This window comes from Alnus glutinosa, chromosome 2 (assembly GCF_958979055.1).
Source record: "Alnus glutinosa chromosome 2, dhAlnGlut1.1, whole genome shotgun sequence".
Taxonomy (NCBI): Eukaryota; Viridiplantae; Streptophyta; class Magnoliopsida; order Fagales; family Betulaceae; genus Alnus; species Alnus glutinosa.
This window is the reverse complement of record NC_084887.1, coordinates 34,843,575-34,864,556: the sequence shown is the minus strand read 5'-3', so window position 1 is coordinate 34,864,556 and position 20,982 is coordinate 34,843,575. Positions and strand designations below refer to the sequence as shown.

At 36.9% G+C, this 20,982-nt stretch overlaps 1 protein-coding gene and 2 pseudogenes across 1 annotated transcript; all 3 read left to right on the top strand.

Annotated features, from left to right (window-relative positions):
* The first annotated feature begins 1,845 nt into the window (after positions 1-1,845).
* LOC133859720 (uncharacterized) lies at positions 1,846-5,295 on the top strand. Its single transcript, XM_062295235.1, has 5 exons — positions 1,846-2,180; positions 2,278-2,327; positions 3,313-3,436; positions 3,542-3,649; positions 4,394-5,295. The coding sequence occupies exons 1-5, from the start codon at positions 2,006-2,008 to the stop codon at positions 5,023-5,025; spliced, it is 1,089 nt and encodes a 362-aa protein (XP_062151219.1). The 5' UTR covers positions 1,846-2,005; the 3' UTR covers positions 5,026-5,295.
* Positions 5,296-12,439: 7,144 nt separating this feature from the next.
* Positions 12,440-17,988, top strand: LOC133860567 (probable leucine-rich repeat receptor-like protein kinase At1g35710; annotated as a pseudogene).
* LOC133859721 (uncharacterized) lies at positions 15,039-20,646 on the top strand (annotated as a pseudogene).
* Positions 20,647-20,982: the final 336 nt, after the last annotated feature.

The window sequence follows — 20,982 nt, the reverse complement described above, 5'->3', positions numbered from 1 at the left end:
GGATGTTAACAATACTTTCCTCCATGGGGATTTGCATGAGGAGGTTTACATGGAGCTGCCTCCTGGTTTTTCTTCTAAGAGTTCTCAAGTATGTCAGCTCACCAAATCACTTTATGGATTGAAACAAGCATCTAGACAGTGGTTCTCTAAATTTTCCTCTACTTTACTTAGCCTTGGGTTTTTACAATCCAAATCTGATTATAGTCTATTCACAAGACAGATTGGTACTTCTTTTCTTGTTCTTCTTGTCTATGTTGATGACATAGTATTGGCTGGAAACAATTCTGCAGACATTGCATCTTTTATTCAATTGCTGAATCTGAAATTCAAACTTAAGGATTTGGGTGATTTGAAGTATTTTCTGGGCTTAGAAGTTGCTCGAAAGTCCACTGGTATTTCTGTGTGTCAGAGGAAGTATGCTCTGGAAATTTTAGAAGATTCAGGTTTACTTGCATCTAAACCTGTAAATTTTCCTATGGATAGTAACCTTAGACTTTCTAAGCTTGAAGGTGATCTTTTAGATGATCCTTCTGTTTATCGTCGCCTGGTTGGTCGCTTGCTTTACTTAACAATTACTAGACCTGATTTGGCTTACTTGGTACAAGTATTAAGTCAATTTATGTCGTCCACTCCTCGGAAACCTCATCTGGATGCAGCATTTCGAGTTCTTCGGTATGTTAAGTCTGCTCCCAGTCAAGGTCTTTTCTTCTCTGCCCAATGTGATTTCAAATTGAAATCTTTCTGTGATGCTGATTGGGCTGCCTGTCCAGACACTAGGCGATCGGTTACTGGCTTCTGCCTATTCCTTGGTGATTCTCTTATTTCTTGGAAGTCCAAGAAGCAACAGACTGTGTCTCAGTCATCTGCTGAATCTGAGTATAGGGCCATGGCTGTGGCATGTTGTGAGATCTTGTGGATTTCCTCTTTACTTAAGGATCTTCATGCTTATTCTCCTCACTCTGCTTTACTCTTTTGTGACTCACAAGCTGCTTTACACATTGCTACCAACCCCGTTTTCCACGAACGAACAAAGCATATTGACATCGATTGCCACCTTGTTCGTGAACAGATTCAAAAGGGTGTTATTCGAACTCTTCATGTCAAATCTGATCATCAGCTTGCTGAGATTTTTACTAAGCCTCTTGGCTTTGCTCCGTTTTCTGCAATCACTTCCAAGATGAACCTCTTAAATATATATAGTTCATCTTGAGGGGGGGTTTCACAGTTATGCTTTACACGTGCTTATATGAGCTGTTATGAGCTGTATTTTCTTGTTAGATAGTTAGACCACGTGTTTAATATCCAGACTGTTTCTGGATTACAGATGTAACTTAGTAGATATTTTTCTTTCTTTACCTTTGTAATCGTACAGTATATAAGTTGTATTCTGTTTTCTTTCTCATTTTTACGTAATGAAAGCAATTCTCAAATTCTCTCCAAATACATTTTGTTCTTCATCCTCTGTAGTTGATTTACATCTTCCGTGATAGTTTACTATATGAAAATAACCATGATTTTTTTTAAGTATTTCTGTATTATTTTTCGTAAACAAAAGCTCATTGGTTAATCAGTTCGTAAATTGTAAACCGTACATTTTCACCATCCGCGTCACGTGCGACTGTCTAGTGACCACGTGACATAAGACCCGAACCTTAAGGCTTAAAGCCGGCCGGCCGGGGTCAATGAAGTAAATTTATCTCGCCTTTCTTTTATTTGGGAATCTTGACAAAACGTAGTAAAAGAATTTTGTTGGGCCCCACGACATCAACGATGTTCGGGCAACGTGCCTTTCAGCCCCTTGGCAAAGTCAATCCTTTGCTATATTTTGACTCCTGAATCCTTATCTGCTTCAGCCTTCAATCCCTGCCCTATAATCTCTCTTTAGCACAAAAAGTCACTCTTTTTCGGCTATATTAAGACCCATTTAAGTTTAACCATTCATATATATCCATAACGTGGAAAAAGATCGTTGGTCTAATCTGATCACGCTATTCTGTCTGAAGAAATGGCAAAGTTATCTTTGCTCTGCTGTTTCGTCGTTCTAGCTGCATTTGGGTTTGTCAATGGCTATGCAAAAAAGGAAGAGATTGGGTTCTATGAGCTGAAAAAGGGTGATATCTCCGTGAACTTTACCAACTGGGGTGCAACCATTGTCTCCCTTCATCTCCCTGACAAAAATGGTAAGTGAACCATCTCTCTGGATTGTAATCCTCCTCAATAACTTCTCTCCCATGCTATTACTCTCCATCTTTAATCTGTTTTCGTGTTTCTTTCCAGGAAAGTTAGCTGATGTTGTTCTTGGGTACGATTCAATCAAGGAGTACCAGGTGAGAGTTTTTGCTTCATATGCAGCAATGGAAAATCTCAGACTTTTTTGTTTGGGAGATCCACATTGCCTCTCTTTATCTCTCTCAATCAAAGTTCAGACAGAACCGTGTTAGCAATATTTGCTGTGTGCTTTGTCGTTTGTAAATATTTTTCCTCTAGAAAAGCCTGATTAGCCGACCCACCTAGTGACCATATTCTCTAACTTGTTGTACAAATTTTATCGAGGTGACAGCCCATATATCTAAGCTTTATATAGAAGACTCATAATTTCAACACCCAATAAAATGAAAAGTTTAAATTTATGCATTTTATAAAAGGTGGGTATTCGCATTTATGGCTCCTTGTAATTAACTCTCTTATTTATTTTTACTATGAAATTGGAGTAGAAGTTATGGTAGGACCATATTATTAAACAAATAGTACTTACATTTCTGATTTTTCTGAGGCATAAATGACTGCATAATATTAAGACATCCTGAAATTTCTTTTTGACCGCTAGAAGCTATTTAACTTTTCATGGTTGGAGCTTATTTAGCGGAGTTTGATGATTGGAAAACTTCAATTATATTGATTATTTTCGGTGGCCGGCTTTCTTATGTAAGCATTAGGTGCAATAACTTTGACTTTTCCTGGTTTGGAGCTTCCCAAGTGAGCTCACCGTTTTAGTTCTTGAAGTTTCCTTTGGTCACATAGATATGCTAGACTTTGAAATTCATGATGTATCTGATGCAATTCAGTGAGTCACTAACCAGAATAGAGATGAGATTTTATTTTATTTTATCAAATTGGCAACAAAAAAAAACAGCCAATTTTTCTTAAACAATAAGGGTGTTTGCGGGGATAGAGGAGAATTCTAGCAAAGTCTTAGGCTAAGCTCTACATTCTATATACACTAATCCATTGCAGTTCTTATTCCTAATTTTTTGTATTTGTTTTCTTTTACAAAAAACTGACAACTTATTGCAAATTTTGCACCCTCTCTAGACGGATTCATCATACATTGGTGCTATGGTTGGACGGGTTGCTAACAGAATTGGTGGTGCACAGTTTACTTTGAATGGCACCCATTATAAAATAGTTGCAAATGAAGGAAATAACACACTTCATGGTACATTATTCTCATTTAATTTCTCTCTACCCCAGGAGAGAATATTTGTTAAAAATTGATTTTTCTACTTGTTGCAACGGGTTGCTTACTTGATCACGTTCATAGGTGGCTCTCGAGGATTTAGCGATGTTGTTTGGAAGGTGAAAGCGCATAAGAATGAAGGTCACGCTCCTCACATTGTTTTCTGCTATCTCAGCCCTGATGGCGACCAAGGCATGTAACTCTTTATTCCCACATATTGAACTTTTCTCCATAAGTAACGATCCAAGAAAAAACGTTAGCCACATCTGTACTACCACTCCAAAATGACTAGTTAATTTGGAGTTTTCCTAGAATTCCTTATAAAGCCCAATTTCACCGAGTAACTAGGCAATGTGAGACTTAGCACCCATAAGTATTTTTATAAACCATTCACTCTATGTGAACTATTCATCTCTTCCCAATATGAAACCGGGGTGTTACAAACTCCCTCCCTTAAACCTGTGACGTCTTCGTCATGGCCATATCATACGGTGTTCCAGTACCGCATGACTTGGTGTTACTAGGTAGCTCTGATACCAATAGTAACGACCCAAGGAAAAGCGCTAGCCACATCTGCGCTATCACCCTAAAATGATTAGTCAATTTGGAGTTTCCCTAGAATTATTTATAAAGTCCAGTTTCACTTAGTAACTGGGTAATGTAAGACTTAGCACCCATTAGTATCTTTATAAACCATTTACTTTATGCAAGCTATTTATCTCTTCCTAATATGAAATCGGGGCGTTACACCATATCTGCTCACTCAATACTCATATCAATGACTATGATACTTACATAGACATACATAAGAATGTACAAAGTGATGGTTGTCTTTGTTATTTAGACAATCTCAAATGATGAGCTGGTGAACCATCCTTTGGTTGAAAAGAAAGAACCCCATTGGTTTTCTTATGGATTGTCTTGAATGTTCTGCAGGATTTCCTGGAGATCTCTTTGTCACTGTCAGCTACACGCTCCTTGGGAACAACCAATTAAGTGTAACAATGAAAGCCAAAGCTCTAAACAAGCCTACTCCAGTGAATCTGGCCCAGCACACATACTGGAACTTAGGTGGCCATAACAGCGGCGATATCCTTTCCAATGAGGTCCAGATATTTGGATCCCACATCACAGTTGTTGATAGCCATCTTATTCCAACTGGAAAATTTGCTTCCGTGAAAGGAACACCCTATGATTTCCTCAAACCCTACACCGTTGGTAGCAGGATCAAAAAGCTACCTACCGGTTATGATATCAACTATGTGATTGATGGTGGGGTTGGGCATAAGATGAAACCGACAGCAGTGGTGCACGAGAAGAAGTCAGGAAGGGTATTGGAGCTGTCAACAAATGCTCCAGGTGTGCAGTTCTATACTGGAAACTTTCTCAAGGATGTGAAGGGAAAAGGTGGATTTGTGTACCAATCACACGCAGCGCTCTGTTTGGAGACTCAAGCATTTCCTGACTCAGTCAACCACCCCAATTTCCCTTCTACGATTGTGAGTCCTGGAAAGCCTTACAAGCATTACATGCTTTTCAAGTTTTCAACTAAACCTTCATCTGATTAGTCATAGATAACAAGAAAGCCTTACAAGCATTGCATGCTTTTCAAGTTTTCATCTAAACCTTCATCTGATGAGTTATAGATAACAAGTTTAACCTTGTGAATGACAACAAGAGTGGCTGTGTTTTCCAAGCTCGTAATGTTCTTTTTTTTTTTTCGGGGGGGGTCTTCCAATATTGCTTCAATAATGCTCTGTGTTGTAGCTATACAGATCGAGGCTATTGTATTTGAACACTGGCTTGCTATATCTTCGTGGTTTGAAATCTTGCTATAATTTCATTTGGTCCAAGTAGCTAATCACTTAAAACCAAGTACCCAATGATAAAGTTCAAGAACTCGAATTTACCTTTATACTTGGCAGAACTTTGGATGAGATCCAAGATATAATCTAACTAGATTTACTAATGCTTACTCCACAATAGATTTTCCTCTATATTGTAGCTTATGGATGTTAGAAAAATATATTTTTCATATAATTGCGATTGGATATGGTAGGAGAATATATTAGATTGTATGATTTGATTCTAATAAATTACAATCAATTCGTACAATTTAATATATTCTCCTACCATATCCAATCGCAATTATATGAAAAATATATTCTCTAACACCGGATGTGTTCCTACTTGATGCAAAACAAAATTTTATAAGATCACTCTGCAATGTAATGCAGGGAATTAGTAACATATATCTAATCAATCCTATATTAAGTTCTTTTAACAGGGATAAATGGTAGGATTTTGAACTTTTGAACAGGTTATATTTGACAAATGGTAATCGAAAATTTAAATTTAGGCCTGAATATATACATGATAATGTCTATATTATTTTTGGCCACCGTATCAAGTTATCAATGTAGTTTTCAACAAAAATAGTTGGAGCATATATAAAAACTTGGTAGCGGTGGCTAGCTGCACATAACTGTCAAAATTAAATTACATCAGCTGTGTTCCCACTTTTATCAGACAAAACTGCCTCTATTTTTCCTTTGTTTCACAGCTGAAGCGAAAACTTATTGATTAGAATTTACAAATGGAGGGAGAAGACCCTGACAAGTGGGAAGAAATCAATGAGGAAACCTTCATTTATAGATTGATTCTTTGAACCTGTAGCCATTTTCTCACTCATAACAGTTATTGGCCGTATAATTAAGGATATTTCAACAACCAATACTAGAGGTATATATTGACGATTCTTTTAGCTATTTAAAAAATATAAAAACATGGAAGAAGATGTGATTACTCCTGCAGCATTAAGACTAATAAACCCAAGAGTTGTAATCCACACCGTTGAAAAGGACCTACTAAACACTTCAGGTTCGTCTTGGGTGGTCTTCACTGGCCATTTCACCCAACCTCATGACTTAACCTCAGTTGAGAAAGAAGAATATGTCATTTTCAAGATGATTTCGTGGAACTCTAAATTGTGCATGCACATTCTAGATTGCCGTGAGAATTAACATTTAAAAGGTCCAACACACATCAAGCATTTGTTTTAAAGAAAACAATACTTTGGTGTATATACTTGTATGTATAATTTAGTACGGTGCGCGAGGCTCAAATGGACATATGAGATTAAATTTCCCAATAAATCATGGGGGGATTGTTGCATTATGAAGCCCAAGGTATCCCAATTTTACCTTAATTGACGATAACTTCTATGAGTTCAGTTGTAGATATTGCATAAGCCAAGCTTGTCGACCAAAGCATTTTAATCACCCCATCCCCGATGTGACATCATCCTTGATATGGTACTTACATGCCTTCTAAAAGCTATATATATTCCAATTGATTATTACTCAATTGATCTTGATATCCACTTATTTGATATCTAGATAGTTGACAATCCAGATAATAAATATGAAAAAAGTATTATTTAGTTGTTCCGACAATTTAGTGCACGAATTATTCAAAACTTGTTTGGACAGGTGAATCTTATAAAAATTCTCACACATTTGCTTAACAATACAAACAATAAAATTGCTAAAAATCTATATTCATTCTACATACTGCATGAGTAATGTTAGGGACCATCTTTTTATCTCATTTTTATCATTACAAAGTTGATGTGGCTTTTAAAATCATCATTAGATCAAAATTCAATAGTGATCCACCTTAAATTCAATGGTGATTTTAAAAGCCTGAATTACTATTGAATTTTGATTCAATGATGATTTTGAAAGTTACGTCAACTTTTAAAAAAATAAAATTAAAAATTAAAAAATAATTCTTAACATAATTCCATACTTCCATACGATATACCCATTACTGGTAGATTTAGGTCAACTTCGATGGATTAGCGTTGATCGGGAGTCACGACAACAATGGGCCTTCAAGGGACTTGAAAGAAAATATAAACACATAGGAAAATAAAGATAACAACGGAAATAATAAAATGGAGAGAATAAATTTTACGTGATTCGGTCTATGAGCTACATCCACAAGATAAAGCCTTAAGGCTACATTATACTCTTATTGCTTGATATTTTTTCAATATATTAGACTTCTATTTTTAGGAAAGTTTGGGTAGATAAGTATAGTAATCAATCAAAATGATTTGATTGATTAGATTACCATCAAATCTGATTGCACACAAATCAATCGGTGGTAATCAATCAATGTGATTTGATTGATTTGATTACCATCAAATAATTACAATAAGTCTCTGAAATCAAATCTCCTAATATATGGAGAATAAATTCTCAAACATTCTCCCGCAAACTCAATGTAGAAGAATATGAAATCTTGAGTTTGAATTTTCTTCTTTCTCTGAAGATGGCGAGCAGTGGCGAAAAATGGAAACTTACTGGAGATGGCATCAGTGATGGCTGGAGTTAGGCCTTTAATCAACAATAGGCCAAGAATCTTCAAAATATGGCTAATGATGGGCCAAAAAAGAGAGCCAACTATGAGCTAAATGGGCCTAAGTAGCAAGGTTTTAGGTAATACCTCAAGGGCCAAACACATAATGGGCCATCTACGGGACATGAAAAGAACTGCTAACTGTGGCTAAATGAGCCTAGGTAGCGAGGTTTAAGGTAATACCTCAAAGGCCAAACATATAATGGGCCATCTATGGGGCCAAGAAAAAATGAGTCAACTATAGGCTAAAATAGGCATGGGTTTTAAGTACTACCTCAAAGCCAAAAGGTGGGCAACTTGCCTCTTTCATTTTTTTTTTTCTTCCCCCCACTTTTTTTTTTTTTTTTTTTTTGGGGGGTGGGTGGGTATAACCCAAAACGAATAAAATATTTTTCTTCTATTTTTTCTTTTCTCCTTTTTTTTTTCCTCGATCGTAACTGGAATACAGGCCAGAAGTAAATAAATAGAAAATAAAGCATATTGATATAATGGGAAAATCATAGACAAAACGATGAGAGAAAAAAAAGAGAAGCATATGGAAATAAAGAAAACAATGACGGTGAAAAAAAAAAGAAAAAAAGAAAAAGACAAAAAAGAAGAAGAAGGATCTAGCTAGGATAGAGATGACACAAGCGTGAGGAGGTAGGGAAAAATAATAGAACAAAAATAAAAATAAAATTACACAGGACAATTTTGGATTGAAAACATAGAGATAAAAGAAAACAAAAACTTCACAGGACCATTGAATCGAACAGTGACGTTAGCCTATAGCTCTGATACCATGTAAGAAAAGATAAACACATAGGAAAATAAAGATAACAGCGGAAATAAAAAAATGGAGAGAAGAGATTTTATGTGGTTTGGTCTATGACCTACATCCACATGATAAAGCCATAAAGCTACATTATACTTTTATTGCTGGATATTTTCTAAATACATTAGACTCTTATTTATAGGAGAGTTTGAGTAGATAAGTATGGTAATCAGTCAATATGATTTGATTGATTTGATTACCATCAAATAATTACAATAAGTCTGTGAAATCAAATCCCCTAATATATGGAGAATATATTTTCTAGCAGGACCCAAATCTTGGCCGGCCCTCCCTTCCAAGACCTCGTGTTATGAAAAATGTTATTTAATTAAGCGGTTCCAGAAATATAAATATAATCAAATTTTGTGTGGGAAAGATAAATATAAATCTTAATTAGTTTGATTCATCGGTATGTTATTGAATATATATTTGACTTATTTCTTTCAGCTCTAAAAGATCATGCTACATTTTTTATCCTTCCTTCCACTTTCTTTTCTTCTTCATGGCGGAATCAAGTAGCTCTTCCTTTCCTTTTCTTTTCTTTTCTTTATATTGACCATCTTATTTCCATTAAATTGGATGGGCCCCAATTATCTGATGTGGGCATCTCAGCTGTTAGGTCCTAAAAAATTGACTTCATTCGATGATCAAAACCTTAGTGTTGGAAGAAGTTACTGAAACTTAGAAATGTTGCTAAATAATTTTTGAGGTTCAAAGTAGGGAATGATTCTCATATTTTCTTTTGGCCTGATAAGTGGCATCCCGCGAGTTGTCTGCTGGATTGTTATGGCTCTCGTGCAGTGCATGACTCTGATATTCCCTTTGATGCTAAGTTGTCTACTATCATTAAGGGTGGAGATTGGTTCGATCTGGCCCTTTTCTTGGTCAAATTCAATTGTGGAGATTCAATGTAGGCTGCCTGAGATTCCTCTTGGAGGTGCTGATTTGCTTGTTTGGCAATCTCCTAATGGTGTTTATTCTTGTGCAGCAACCTGGGATCAGTTGAGAGTTATACTTCCGATATGTGGTGGAAGCTGGTTTGACACTCTCTAGCCATCCCTCGACATTCATTCTTTTTTCGGCTGGTGTTTAGAGAGGCTATAGTGACTAAATACTGTATGAGTAGTTGGGGGTATTCTGGAAATGTGCTTTGTTTGTTTTGCTATGTTTGTCATGAGAGTCAGGAGCAACTTTTCTTTCAGTGCGATTTTAGTTTGTGGATATGGCGAACTTTGATGTCTGTGTGTCTCTTCACTGAAGTTCTGTCTAATTGGGAGAAGGTTGTGACCTGGTGCGTTGCTAAGCTCCGAGGGAAGGGCTTACAGGCTAGCCTTGGCAAACTTTGCTTAGGTGCATGCATTTATCATCTTTGGCAGCAGATGAATGCTTTGGTGCACAATAGCAACTTGAGATCTGAGGAGGCTGTTGTTAAATAGATAACGTGGGAAGGTCATACGCGGATTCTTGCTAAGGAATCCTTTAAGAACCTTGATAAATGCATAGAGCTTGTAATTAGTTGGAATTTACAGAAGTTGCTGTTATAAGGTTTGTTGTTTTGTAGCAATGGTTGTATAGGTTGTTCTGGGAAGTTGTCCTTTGTTGAGGTGTTTCTGGGCTAGTGTTTACTGGCGAGTGTAGTTGTTGAGCTTTTATAAAATCTTATTTGGAATACATCACTATTGCAAAGGTATAGGTCGCCCCTTCATGACTCGACATAAAGTTGCAACCTCTTCAATTCCATATTCGATAAATTGCCTTTTATCCCATACTCGACGTGATAGTTGGCTCTAATATAAAATGATACAACCTTGATTAGAATTTACCCTTAAAAATCGGTTTGCAAGGAAAGAGTGTCAAAAAGAAATACACCTTATAGTACTTCTATGCTTCTACTTTTCATTTGATAATAATAACAATAGTAATTTATAATTGGTTATAATTTTTCATTTTTTGAGAATTTCATTCAGTTGGAATAAAATTTAAACTCTGATCTAAATTCATAATTTACAAAACAATATTCTCTTCAATTTTCTTACTCATTTCTTAATTTCCAAATGCCATCAGTTCAAATTTTCACTCAACCTAGGCAATTATTATGTTAGCACTAAGCACTTTTGCAATAATCAGAAAGATACCAATTATTACTTTTATAATTGAACTTCTGTTCAATTCAGGGGAAAGTTATTGTGTTCTTACTTGTTAGATTGACATAATTATATGAATTCCCAAGACATCGAATCACATAAACTTCAGCAAAGCTTTGTACTATGAAGTGTGAATAATTGGTGCTATATCAAGTTAAAAGTTGGGCCATATATAAACAACCTTTTTTTTTTCTCTTTTTTTCAATTTTTTTTTAAAATTTTTAAAATTTTAATTTTTTTTTATTGTTATTATTTTATAGATATGTGAGAAAAACAAAAGAAAATAAACTAGGGGCTTGGTGGGAGGAACCTCCTCCTAAACAGGAGTGGAAGATCCTTACCACTTACAATAAGAATTGAATGTATGGGAGGAGGATAAGTAGGAATGCTGCTAGAAAATGATCTAATTGCTGCCCAATGTGCCACATAGTGGGCATATAAAAGAGTTAAATGATGAAATATGAAAAATTTATTATCTTTGTTTTGGTTGGAGAAGAAGAAGAGAATGGGGCAGTGTAGTGAAAAAATGTTAGAGGTATCTCTAAGATGAGGTTGTGCAGCCCGACCCCTTTATTTATGTTGGGATTTATCCCACATTAGTTGTGAAAGGGAGTGGTGATCAATTTATAAGTGTGTTGGTCCCCCACGTAGGAGGGACCACCCAACAATTTATAATTTAGACAAGAAGCTTTTTAATTTTTGCTTTCTGACTTGCGAACTTGGGATTTTAGTTAAATGAAGTAATTAATATAACCGCTAATTTTTATTACAAGGGATGTTCTGTTGTAAAAACCAATATTAGCAAGTTGTTTATATTATTATTAATATTAATAACAATATTGGTTACGGAGTTATCTAACAGCACCCTATTCAATAACATACTGATAATATTAATGGTTATCCGTTATCGATCCCTTTGGTAGCGTTGATGAGATAATGACAACTCTGATGCTTGCACTTATCTACCAGGCTTTTATCTCGTCAATGCTGAATGCTTCCAGCCGGCAACATTGACTCTTTTTCCCATACTTAAACAAACGATCGAAGCCATATTTTCAGCTTAATTTCTTTCAGTTTCTGAAATGTTCAACTCATCTGTCCATTTAATCAGACAAAAAAGAAGTTGGGCAATAAATATAGCAGTGGCGATAAATATAGGCTAGTGGCGTTTGAGGCAATTGTATGTCACATTTCCTGACTTTTCTTCTTCTTCTTCCAAAACGTATGACAGGAGCTAAGTCTACCTCATATTCATATATACATGCATGATTCCTTACCATGGGCTATCAGACATATGTCTGATAGCCCATGGTATAATGAGATGGTGAGTGCGTCGATCACTCACCATCTCATTATACCTCTCTCTTTCCTTGACTTTGCTTCTTCTTTTTCTTCTTCCTAACCCAATCCGCAGTTGGTACGCATTCATTCAACGTCAACCCAAAATGACTCCCAATCCGCAAGTTCCCCAATCCCCGCCCCCCCCCCCCCCCCATCTTTCTTATTAATTAAGGTGTCCCCACTCCCCAGTCATGTACATAACAATCAATCCTATTGCCACTACCCTCATCAATCATACACTACTAACTACTTGCAGACATGAAACCCTGTGTCTCCATTTCCATTGTGGTCGTAGCATGTATCTTGTTGTATGGAACGTATTTGGATAGTGCCGCTCAGGTTGTGGCCGCATCTGAATCATCAGCACTACCACTAGAAGAGAAGGCTCTGCTGGAGAGTGGGTGGTGGGGGAGTGCCAACACCAGCAACACCAGCAACACCCCAACTCCTCCTTGTAACTGGTACGGTATTACTTGCAATGCTGATCGAAGCGTCACTGGGATTGAAATATCTGGTCAGCTCCATGCACCAGATAAGTTAAAACTCAATTTCTCTTCCCTCCCTAATTTAGTTCGCCTTGATCTCTCCGCTAATAATCTTCAGGGGAGTATTCCACTTGAGATAGGTACTCTTTCAAAACTCGCCTACCTTGATTTATCTAACAATGATCTGACAGGCGAGTTACCTTTTTCACTTACAAACCTCACCCAATTAGTGATCTTTAACATCTCTGGTAATCAAATCAATGGTTTGATCCCCCAAAGATTAGGAAATCTAAAGAATCTCATTCATTTCCGTGTGGATTTCAACAACTTGATTGGACCAATCCCTTCATCTCTATGGCTCTTAACCAATCTCACCCGTTTGGATCTGTCGGGAAACCAATTCAATGGTTCAATCCCCAAGAAATTAGGAAATCTGAGGAACCTTGTTGGATTAGGTCTAAGTGGAAATAACTTCATTGGACCAATCCCTTCATCTCTTGGACTTTTAACCAATCTCACCTATCTGGATATGAGCTTTAATCAAATCAATGGTTTTATGGCGTCAGAAATAGGGATGCTAAAGAATCTTATCTCTTTCTACCTAATGGGTAACATGCTTGTTGGTCCAATCCCTTCTACTCTGGGCCATCTAACTAATTTGAAATCGTTGCTCCTTGACAACAATCGAATCGATGGTTTCATTCCCCCAGAAATAGGCAATATGGAGAATCTGACATGGTTGTCTCTCAAGAATAACAGCCTTAATGGTCCAATCCCTTCTACTCTAGGCCATTTAACTAATTTGGAATATTTGTACCTCGACAATAATAGCCTTTGTGGTCCAATCCCTTCTACTCTAGGCCATTTAACTAATTTGGAATATTTGTCCCTTGGTAGCAATCAAATAGATGGTTCCATTCCACGAGAAATTGGCAATTTGGAGAATTTGAAATACTTATACCTTGAAAACAACAACCTTAGTGGTTATGTCCCAGGAGAAATGGGGAATTTGAAGAAGTTGGCCTATCTGGCTCTCAATTCTAACAATTTCATTGGCTCAATTCCTACTCAGCTAACCAGTTGCTCTTCGTTGGAGCACTTGTTATTGAGCAACAACTCCTTTCGTGGAAGCATTCCCTATCAGATCCGAGACCTTAATTTCTTGTCCACTATAAACCTTAGTCATAACTTTATTAGTGGAAAAATACCTCTTGATTTATGGGGTTTACCAGATTTAGTGGTCTTGGATCTTAGCTACAATAATCTTTCTGGCGGCATACCCCTTTCTTTCACTTCTGTAACACAAATCAACTTGTCATACAATTCTTTGGTGGGTCAAATACCAGACAGTTATAAATTTAATAAATTTGACACGTTAATTGGCAACAAGGATTTGTGCGGTGACTTTGTGGGTTTCTCTCCTTGCCTTCCACTTTCCCCTCCTTCCCTTTCACATTCCCTAGCCAGTAGCAAATCAGTTACACCCAAAGTAAAAATCATTGCACCCATAAGCATGTTCCTTGGATTCTTAGTCCTCGGGGGTTTTTGCTTAAGCATTTTCCTATCTAAACGTGTGGTCAACAAAATCCAATCTATGTCAACGGAAATAAAGAATGGGAACTTGTTCTCGATATGGAATTATGATGGAAATATTGTATATGAAGACATCATTCAAGCGACCGAGGACTTTGACATTAAGTATTGTATTGGGACAGGTGGTTATGGAAGTGTTTACAAAGCAGAACTACCTGGTGGAAAAGTAGTTGCCTTGAAGAAGCTTCATCGCTTAGAGGCTGAGAATCCAACTTTTGATAAGAGTTTCAAGAACGAGATAAAGGTGTTAACAGAGATCAGGCATAGAAACATTATAAAGCTTTATGGGTTTTGTTTGCATAAGCGATGTATGTTTTTGGTTTATGAGTACAAGGAAAGGGGAAGTTTGTTTTGTGTCCTAAACAACGACATTGAAGCTGTGGAATTAGATTGGAGCAAGAGGGTAAACATCATCAACGGCATCGCACACGCCTTATCTTACATGCATCACGAGTGCATCCCAACAATTGTTCATCGAGATATATCAAGTAACAATATCCTATTGAACAATAAACTAGAGGCTTTTGTCTCTGACTTTGGCACAGCTAAATTTCTTGATATGAATTCCTCCAATCAAACATTAGTTGTAGGCACTTGCGGTTACATTGCCCCAGGTGAACTATTCTTTTCTTGCTAATATTTATATCTTTATTTTAATTCTAGTCTATTATTCAAAAACATATAAGTAGCCACGTGGAACAAATACCTTTTCAATATTTGTGCTAGTAGGGTTACCTTGTTATTAACTATTTGAATGGACTTATGCATGGTCGCAAACAACCATTTTCACTAAAGAATTTTTATGCAATGACAAGTTTTGACCAACTTCTTTACATTGAAAAATATACAATAGAAAAGAGGAAAAAAAGAAAAGAAAGGTTATAACATTTGTAATAGTTTTAATTTGTCTTTTCCTTTTTGATATGCAGAATTGGCCTATACCATTCAAGTTTCTAAAAAATGCGACGTTTATAGCTTTGGAGTGGTGGCATTGGAAATATTAATGGGAAGACATCCAACGGAATTCCTTACTTCATTGTTATCATCGTCTTCTCAAAATGTGATATTACATGAAATATTAGACCAACGTCTACCACCTCCAAATAATCTTGTTGGGCAGGATATTTTTCTTGCTGCAACAATAGCATTTGCATGTATACACACAAAACCAAAGTCTCGACCCACAATGAAATGCGTGTCTCAAGAGCTTGTTTGTGGGAAGAAGCCAATAGTCAAGCCTCTACATTCAGTTTCACTATGGCAGCTAAGGAACCAAGAGATGTATATGGTTGGATCAGGGGATGAAACTCAATTATGAAATGCTTTTTCATGATTCTTTGGTCCGAATGCCCACACAATTCCCCTGCTTTACTCTCAATGCAAATGCAGGTGATTCCGATGTTCGGCGTCAACATTTCTTAACTGGCTCAAGCTCCATGTAAATAAATTTCATCTACCTATATTTCAAGTCATTCCAAGTTACTCCACTTTTCCACGTCCTTTCTAGTTCAGAATTAATGTTTTTTGAATCGAATAATATCCACAGACAAATGGAACTTTTTCAGATCAAATTACAAGGCAACCCAGTTATTGCAACGCAATTCTTGTGTCGCAATGTGTGCTTCTCATTCCTCTTTAACGACGTCGTCTTCTGGGTCGTACGGGAAATCGAGGAGTGTGTGGATTTAGACAAAAAGCAAAGCGGTCATGACTGCCGGCGTGGAGAGAGGACGGAATACCTTCGTTTTTTCATCCCAGAATCGACGACTTGCCAATGAGTGGTCTTGTAAGCTCCTTAGGACCTCCTCTTGTTCTTTTGTATATCAATGTTATCCGACTTTCTTAGTTTTTAATTTTGGTTATGGGGTTTACAGCAATCGCCTTAATAAGTCCTCTCTATAATGAAGAGGGAGGCATTTTTTATGGTGCGAATAGGGTTGCAAATCCGCAAGAGTTACAGCAGCTCCAATTCGCAAATGGGCAGGCCAGAGAATGTTGTAATCAATTTGCTAGATTGCCAGGTAGGCCTGTTGCTAACTGCTTAGGATAATTCACATGAAATTTGTTTCTATCCATTGTACTGCATATAAACTATCCATTGTTGTTTGTGGAGTTGTTTAAGCTAAAGCTAGAAAGAAATCAACTTTCTCTAAAACTTAGGATATCCGTAAATTCAATTTCTTCGTAAGAGCATTGAATATTTGAAATTGATGCAATTTCTTTGCTACTTGGAAGCTACCTGGTATTGTGTGAAGTTTTATATGACAATTCTGGATCTCGTTAAAGATGACACAGCATGCCGAATCACATTTTATCTAAACTTCCTTTTGAATTAAACGACAGAATCCTTTTATTACAATGACTTTGATGGAAACTTCCTAGGTTTCATTTTACATGCCTGTCTTTGTACCCGGAGATAATCTTGTTTTTTTGTGCGTTTCGTGGCTTCTAATCATTGAACATGGTTGCCGTGACATACACTTTCCATTATACAGTCACACCCAATCATCTGCGTTATATGGACCATATTCACGGATGTTTTCAGCACTAACATAGTATATGCTGCACTTTTTGTTTCCAGCACAATTGAGTTAAGTTATCGCTATACCTGCCATTTTCAAAATAAAGCCACTTCTGAATTGGTCCCTGATTTTGTGTTTCTAAAGGTAATTCCTGCAGAGAATATTGTTGCTGCATTCCAAGGCTGTCAAGAAACAGTTTTTGCCATCTCAAAAAATCATGCTGAAGCACAAGTCTTCTTTGAGGTAAACTTACTTCTCTACGATTAGGATCGGCAAGTGAACTTTATATGTTGGAAGAGCTGCTTTGATTAATTATCTCAATTGTTGATTTGGCTCTTTAGGTGATGCATCACGACCTCCTTTCAAAATTCATTTTCTGTGTTTGCAGGCCTTGCCTGGGTGGAGTTATTTTAAAAGTTGAGGATACTGAAGCCATTTTTCAGTTCAAGGTAATTTGTTTTAGGATAGGGCTTGTTAATTAGTAAAGCACGGCTTCTTATCATATAAAAGTTGTCGGGACTATTTTGACAGAAGAAATTATGAGAGCAATCTCATGAGCTTGACCAAAGCTACTGTAACTCAAGTTCAAGTAATTGGAATGGGGGATCGAGTCTGTGTGGATCTCTGTAGCCTCATGAGACCTGGTGACGAACTTCTGGTATGCTTCCATTTCCTCGTCTATAATATGCCCCTCGTATGATTCATTATTTGTTAGGATTTATGTTGGCATATTCAATGAAAAAATTGGGCTGGTTGTAAATCTAGGGTTAGCGGTTGAGTCGGTTTTTAGTTGGTGGTTCGAAAACTTGGTTTAGAGTGAGAGACTTAACACCTCGTTCTCAACAACGTTCAAAGAGCGTTCAAATGAGACAACTCTACAAACTTCAAAATTTCAAGACAATATGTTGTGTTCATAAGCCGGATCCTTTTAAACCAATATCAGCAAGTTGTTAATATTATTATTAATATTAATAATAATATTAAAGGAATCGGTTACAAAGTTATTTAACAGCACCCTATTCAATAACATACTGATAATATTAATGGTTATCAATAACATACGTTCCTTCAGTTACTCTATTGGAATTGGTTAGTAAACATTTAATATACATTCCTTCAGTCACTCTTTTTCGGGTATATTAAGACCCATTTAAGCTTAACCATTCATATATCCATAACGTGGAAAAAGATCGTTGGTGTAATTTGATCACACTATTCTGTCTGAAAAAATGGTGAAGATATCTGTGCTTTGCTGTTTCATCGTTCTAGCTGCATTTGGGTTTGTCAATGGCTCTGCCAAAAAGGAAGAGATTGGGTTCTTTGAGCTGAAAAAGGGTGATATCTTCGTGAATTTCCCAACTAGGGTGCAACCATTGTCTCCCTTCATCTCTCAACAAAAATGGTATGTGAACCATCTCTCTGAATTGTAATGTTGGGTTTTCTGGTTAGTTTTTGATATCTGGTTCCTCCTCAAGAACTTCTCTCCCATGCTATTACTCTCCATCTTTAATCTGTTTTCGTGTTTCTTTCCAGGAAAGTTAGCTGATGTTGTTCTTGGGTATGATTCAATCAAGGAGTACCAGGTGAGTTTTTGCTTCATATGCAGCAATGGAAAATCTCAAACTTTTTTGTTGGGGAGATCCACATTGCCTCTCTTTATCTCTCTCAATCAAAGTTCAGACAGAACCGTGATAGCAATATTTGCTGTGTGTTTTGTCATTTGTAAATATTTTTCCTCTAGAAAAGCCTGATTAGCCGACCCACCTCGTAACCATATTCTCTAACTTGTTGTGCAAATTTTATTGAGGTGACAGCCCATTTATCTAAGCTTTATATAGAAGACACATAATTTCAACACCCAATCAAATGAAAAGTTTACATTTATGCATTTTATAAAAGGTGGGAATTCGCATTTAAGGCTCCTTGCAATTAACTCTCTTTTCTACTATAAAATTGGAGTAGAAGTTATGGTTGGACCATATTATTAAAGAAATAGTAGGTACATTTGTGATTTTTCTGAGGCATAAATGACTGCATAATCTTAAGACATCCTAAAATTTCTTGTTGATCGCTAGAAGCTATTTAACTTTTCATGGTTGGAGCTTATTTAGCGGAGTTTGATGGTTGGGAAATTTCAATTATGTTGATTATTTTCGGTGGCTTTCTTATGTAAACATTGGGTACAACAACTTTGACTTTTCCTGGTTTGGAGCTTCCCAAGTGAGCTCGCTGTTTTAGTTCTTTCCCTTGGTCACATACATATGCTAGACTTTAAAATTCATGATGTATCTGATGCAATTCAGTGAGTCACTAACCAGAATAGAGATGAGATTTTATTTTATTTGATCAAATTGGCAAAAAAAAGCCAATTTTTCTTAAACAATAAGGGTGTTTGTGGGGATAGAGGAGAATTCTAGCAAAGTCTTAGGCTAAGCTCTACAGTCTATATATACTAATCCATTGCAGTTCTTATTCCTAATTTTTTGTTTTTGTTTTCTTTTACAGAAGACTGACAACTTATTGCAAATTTTGCAACCTCTCTAGATGGATTCATCATACATTGGTGCTGCGGTTGGACGGGTTGCTAACAGAAATGGTGGCGCACAGTTTACTTTGTATGGCACCCATTATAAAATAGTTGCAAATGAAGGAAATAACACACTTCATGGTACATTATTCTCATTTAATTTCTCTCTGCCCCAGGAGAGAAAATATTTGCTAAAAATTGATTTTTCTACTTGTTGCAACGGGTTGCTTATTTGATCACATTCATAGGTGGCTCCTGAGGATTTGGCGATGTTGTTTGGAAGGTGAAAGCGCATAAGAATGAAGGTCATGCTCCTCACATTGTTTTCTCCTGTCTCAGCTCTGATGGCGACCAAGGCATGTAACTCTTTATTCCCACTGAACTTTTCTCCATTTCTCCTCTCTCAATTCTCATATCAATGGTTATGATACTTATATAGACACACATAAGAATGTACAAAGTGATGGTCGTCTTTTTTTTTTAGACAATCTCAAATGATGAGCTGGTGAACCATCCTTTGGTTGAAAATAAAGAACCCCACTGGTTTTCTTATGGATTGTCTTGAATGTTCTGCAGGATTTCCTGGTGATCTCTTTGTCACTGTCAGCTACACGCTCCTTGGGAACAACCAATTTGAGTGTAACAATGAAAGCCAAAGCTCTAACCAAGCCTATTCCAGTGAATCTGGCCCAGCACACATACTGGAACTTAGGTGGCCATAACAGCGGCGATATCCTTTCCAATGAGGTCCAGATATTTGGATCCCACATCGCTGTTGTTGATAGCCATCTTGTTCCAACTGGAAAATTTGCTTCCGTGAAAGGAACACCTATGATTTCCTCAAACCCTACACCGTTGGTAGCAGGATCAAAATGCTACCTACCGGTTATGATATCAACTATATGATTGATGGTGGGGTTGGCCATAAGATGAAGCCGACAGCAGTGGTGCACGAGAAGAAGTCAGGAAGGGTATTGGAGCTGTCAGCAAATGCTCCAGGTGTGCAGTTCTATACTGGAAACTTTCTCAAGGATGTGAAGGGAAAAGGTGGATTTGTGTACCAATCACACGCAGCGCTCTGTTTGGAAACTCAAGCATTTCCTGACTCAGTCAACCACCCCAATTTCCCTTCTACGATTGTGAGTCCTGGAAAGCCTTACAAGCAGTACATGCTTTTCAAGTTTTCAACTAAACCTTAATCTGATTAGTCATAGATAACAAGAAAGCCTTACAAGCATTGCATGCTTTTCAAGTTTTCATCTAAACCTTCATCTGATGAGTCATAGATAACAAGTTTTAACCTTGTGAATGACAGCAAGAGATGGCTGTGTTTTCCAACCTCGTAATTTTTATTTTATTTTATTTTTTTTTGGGGGGGGGGGGGGGGGGTGTCTTCCAATGCTTCAATAATGCTCTGTGTTGTAGCTATACAGATGAGGCTATTGCATTTGAACACCGGCTTGCTATATCTTTGTGGTTAGAAATCTTGCGATAATTTCATTTGGTCCAAGTAGCTAATCACTTAAAACCAAGTACCCAATGATAAAGTTCAAGAACTCGAATTTCCCTCTATACTTGGCAGAACTTTGGATGAGATCCAAGATTTAATCTAACTAGATTTACTAATGCTTACTCCACAATAGATTTCCCATAAATAAATAAATAAACTAACAT